The sequence below is a fragment of the Hyperoodon ampullatus genome (genome assembly GCF_949752795.1).
Source record: "Hyperoodon ampullatus genome assembly, chromosome: X".
Lineage (NCBI taxonomy): Eukaryota > Metazoa > Chordata > Mammalia > Artiodactyla > Ziphiidae > Hyperoodon > Hyperoodon ampullatus.
Window position 1 is genome coordinate 25,288,263 of NC_136913.1, and position 5,083 is coordinate 25,293,345.

Consider the following 5,083-nt stretch of genomic DNA (forward strand, 5'->3'; position numbering starts at 1 on the left):
CTCCTAGATGATAACACTGAGCATCTTTGCTACTTATTGAAAAAGTGACCCTGTAATTCCAAAAATAAAAGAGACCATTTAAAATGTACTATTATGCCATAGGAGACACATCTTATGCAAAACTGAGAGATTGTTGTGTTAGAGCTACAAAAAGAGTGTATTCCTAAAACAACAAATAATCATTTCATCATTCAGTAAGTTCACATGAGAAAGATTTGGATTCAGATGTTTCAGCTAATGTTACAGAATTTTATTAATGCTTTGATGCGTACAGAATTTTAGTAATGTAGAGTTTAGTAATGTTGAGGGTTTTCCCTTAAGACTTTATGAGGTAGATGTAGTTTTTTCCTGGGGGGCGGGGTTTCACCTCCTTTATCTTCTTCGTTGTCATCTGAATAATCCTCTAAGTCCACCATGCTGCTATCGTTTGGGTTACCTGCTCCACTAGCATCACTAGCAGAATGGAATGAAGTAAATTCGAAGCCACCCAAAGATGTTTTGGGGGGAAGATCTACCTTGTCTTCATTTTCTTTTGCTTTTTTAGTCTCCACAAATTTATCATAATGATCTTGAAAATCACTTTCTGATGATGGCATACCTGCTTTTCCTTCCTCTAAATTTTCTTCAAAACTCATTTCTTCCTTCTCGTTCAAGACACTGACGCCTCTGCGAAATATCTTACTATACGGTACAGGATACAACATCTTCCACAGTTGATTCTGCTTCTTTTTCTCTTGTTCATATTTAGTCTTCAATCCTTTGAATGTCTGAACATATTCAATTGACTCAAGTGTTTCATAAAACTCTTCAACTATATGTGCAACAAGAGACTTGATATTTTCCTCTTTTATGTATTCAAACAGCTCAATAATAGCTGAATTCAACATATTGTTCCGAGTTCCATTAGCCAGAAGGGCATTTACAACTGGCTTAAAAAGTTTTCCCTCGATGATGTAAAAATTATAAAGTTCATCTTTAAGGCCAATCATCCTTCTCATAAAGCGAACAGCACACAAGACCAGGAAAGTGTGCTTTGAATTCATCAAGATCAAGACTCTTCTTAGCAAGTCTTTTCTCAAAATATAGGTTTTTATGTAATACGTGTGATGTTGCACACAAAATGTGAGCAGCTCTAAAATTAAGGCAAGCAGCTGTGCTGTTTGGTAATTATTGAGGCAATTTTTGTTGTTTTTGTCAGATCCAACTATATTATCCTCTTCACATATATCTTCTGAAGTAGTTGACAAAAGTGGTGCTATGACGTTATGTATACAATGTCTATAGAAGAAATTTAGAAATTCATTTATTTGAAATTTTCTAGGCTTTGCCAGCACGCTGCCTGGATCAAGTAGAGCACAAAGAAGTTCCGTTAAATGAGCAGCACCTCCTAGCTCAGGGTCAGTATCACAGATCATTTGTTCAATTATTAAATTAATGAAAAGTTTGCCATCTTCACTTTGATGGGCTTCTTCCATCATAAATCTTTGGACTATGGATGAAGTACACTTCACTAGATCAGCAAGTATATCAGTAGCAACTGACCTTATTCGCAAATCATCCATGCCCATTACAATTTTAAGAGCAGGAAGAATTCCCAATTCTGTCAGTATTGTGATTAGTTCACACTTTCTTTCAGGACGTAATAGCTGAGAAAATGCACAGAATTCCTTTAAAAAAAATACCAGGTCACTCCGTTTATCATCATCTGTGGTCTTATCCCTTATCTGTGCAAAAACTTCAGCCAAATACTCGTATTTTTCCAGAAACATGTGGACTAGGTCAAGTTTGTTAAAAATAATAAAACATGCAAGCCTAGAAAGAACATTGTCTTCAAACTTGGATGCTGTCGGCAAAAGGATGTCGTGAATGTACTGTACCCTGTATGTCTGATGTACTTTTTGTCGAAGTTCACAGTCCGTTATTGGTATAACTTCCCTGAACTTTGCAATTTGGGTTAAGAATTCCCTATGCCTTTTTGGCTGAGCCAAAGCAGGGTCATATTCAAGGCATCCCACCACATCCATGATACACTCATCAGAAAACAGGATCTCAAACAAAGATGTCTTGTTGAGGAATAAGATTCCTTTAATAATTTCATGCAAAATGTATAAGCCTTCAGTATCCTCTAGGTTCTCAAAAATGTGGAACAACTGCAGTAGTGTTTTAATAAAGTCCTTCCTTTCGAAGACCGCAGCCAGCCTTCCTTTATCCATAGGTGAGGTGAGACCCAAGGTAACTAAGTTAGCAACCTGTACAAGTTTACTGAGTTGGCAGTTTGACGGGTCGAGCAGTTCACCAGTTTTTGGCAAGTCATCACACTCTTTGTCTTCTGATTCATCCACGATGTCATGTATCGCTTCGACACATGGGACTTTACCTTGAACCTGGCAAATGGCTTTCCAGACCTCATGACAACTTGCCGTGTCCTGGAAATGTATCCTTATACCATGGTTCCCAGCCTCAAACCAAGTAATTAACGTTTCTTCTTTCTGATAGTGCGTGTCTGGATTTATCTTTGACTCCAAGATCAGTGAGCTGTCGGACTCGGATCTAACTTGCAGAAACACAGCCTGGGCCCCCTCCACATAAGTGAGTGAGATGTGCCCTGTGCCCAGAATGACCCATTGTTGGTCATCAATCCAGGTATATAATTTTACATAGCACTGGTTGTCCACCGTGGCGACCTCGGGTCTCATCACTCCAGCCCTGGTCTCGGCGCGGGTCCCCGCTTCTGCCATGCCCCGACTCAACGACGGCTGGCTCTGTGGTGGCAGCACAGTAGTTGAGGTGGCTAGTGGGGAAAATAGTAATAGAACATGGTGGATAAATAGTGGCCACAGGGACCCCGGCAGCTCCTCAGCTCCTCCGGTTTCCCCGGAGTCCCACTACTCACTCACATCCCTGGAGCCCCTCCTTCCGTGTTGCGATTGAAGCAGTGAGTCACTGAGCCTGCTCGCGGTTGCCTAGGAAAGCCTCTATTATGTCAAGATTCTTATGATTCCCCCAGGATTCTACCCAAAAGGAACGTTCTACACTTAAGGCGAGATGCCACCAAGCCTACCAATGGAGGCTTAGGAATGTGAGCAAAGGGCACTGCTCTTTCCATAAAAGGTTTTGTCCCCGAGAAGCATTTTCACTCATCAAGTGTGTGGGGATGGAGACTTAGGACCCTAGAAAAAAGAAAGCTTAATCACTTATGTCCTGAGCAAGTTAACACCGAACACCATGTGTCAAAGAAAAACACTTCCCCCCACAAGCCCGGGTCCCCCCAATTCTGCCCCTCTCCCCAAAGAAGCAGGAACAAGTGTACTGTAGACCATTACCAATGATTAGAGATCTGTAGGTAGGCCTTCTCTAAAAGGCTTAGCCAATGTCAGTATCACTAACTTACCCATCCTTGGGAGAGGATATTGTTCTAAGAGGGAGTTGGCAACTCCTTTACTCTGTTCAGCTCAGGCTAAAGCTCTATCTTTCAGCACAACAGGGAAAACATTTCCTCAAATTTTCCCAATTCTATAACCACACTCCTTATTGCTAGGGAAGGAGTGGGCCAGAGGGCAACTCAGTTGAAATTAGCCAAAAGTGAGTATTGAACACCACAGATCAATTGTTTTATTTCTTTTCTTAATAATTATGGTAGTAATAGCAACCACAATAACTAAGGAATGATAACTTGACTGCTTATTATTATAAAGAAAGGTAATAATATCATTGACCAAATATAATAATTTAGCGCTTATGTTCAAGACACTGTGACAAGAACTTTTATATATTTTCTTACTTAATTTTAATAATAACCTAGTGAAATAGGAGTACTAAGTGTCCTTCAGAAAACAAACTTAGAGAAGTTAAATAAATTGCCAAAGATCATATGGCTAATAATTTGAGGAACTCTGAACACATGTCTTTCTGATTACAAAATTGGTTTTCTCAATTCAATCTCATTGAAGTATGCTATCCCCTGCTTTTCTTGGCCTTCATTACACTTTATTTTACATTCCTTCCATCTGTATAATTTGTAATCAACATAAAATTATCAAGAGAAGATGAAAGTCACGCACTTCCTCCTTTAGATCCACATCTGTGTATAGCCAGTGGAAAAATAGAAGCTTGTATATGGCAATTCTGTTAAATATAATTTTAATAGTAACCAAGTTGATTTTTGATGTAGCAGCAACTTCTGCAGTTTTCTTAAAAAACAATTTTTTTTCCAAAACATTAACCCTGTTATTGCAAAGGAGAAACTGAGAATTGGGCCACATCAAGCACATTTGGACTTGAAGAGTCCTATTTGTAACAATCACTTCATTTTACATAGCATTGGAGGTGTGTGACCATTCTCAAGTAGAGCACAGAAAAACTGTTCCGCACACCTCTCTTGCAATGTAGCCTCCAGGAGGTTACTGTACAAGAATATTCCCTGGGACAGTACAGTCAGGGCTCTTTGGGAATTGAATGCAAATGACCATCATTTCATGAGAAAATTTAAATCAGTGCCAGGATACTGCTGGTTTAGAAACATTTACAAATTATAAATAATACTTAAACATAAGAACTCATAAATGACTAATACAAAATTTGGCATGTGTGCTAGTTAAAAGCTCCCGTCTTATTTCAATAAAAGAGAATATGCAAATATATAATAACAATAATGACATGCATGCTAATGGTCCAATTTTTTTCTCTGCTGTGGTTATATTAAAGTTTCTGCTAGAATCCATTATAATACTGTCAAGTGTCTGAATATGCCCTCGGTTCCATTCTCTGAGAGGCATTCAGCACAAATCTATGTGTTCTTGCAATTTTATCACAGGGAGTTTCCCTTAGGCCAATTAAGGTCCCTTTATCTTAATTAGGTTAACTAGAATCTCTTTACAGTCTAAAAGAGCCTCAAGTCTGAATTTCTTATTGCTATTTCTGCAGTAGATTTTTCAGTTCCTGTCTTATTTGGTTTGGGAAGTAGAACAATGCCCTTTTTTTGTTTCAGTAGTTCTACCTATTTAAGATGATTTTTTTTTGGTGTTTTGTTGTTTTACAGAGAGCAGGGTAATGTGAATAAACAAATGCCATATTCTAGGAGCTG

The 5,083-nt window shown here is 38.7% G+C and overlaps 1 protein-coding gene across 1 annotated transcript; it reads right to left on the reverse strand.

Moving 5' to 3' along the window:
• Positions 1–293: 293 nt before the first annotated feature.
• LOC307069600 (serine/threonine-protein phosphatase 4 regulatory subunit 3B-like) lies at positions 294–2,738 on the reverse strand (the record flags this gene model as incomplete). The annotated part of the gene is made up of 1 exon (XM_079727983.1): positions 294–2,738. One exon carries the CDS (start codon positions 2,736–2,738, stop codon positions 294–296), a length of 2,445 nt encoding a protein of 814 aa, XP_079584109.1.
• Positions 2,739–5,083: the final 2,345 nt, after the last annotated feature.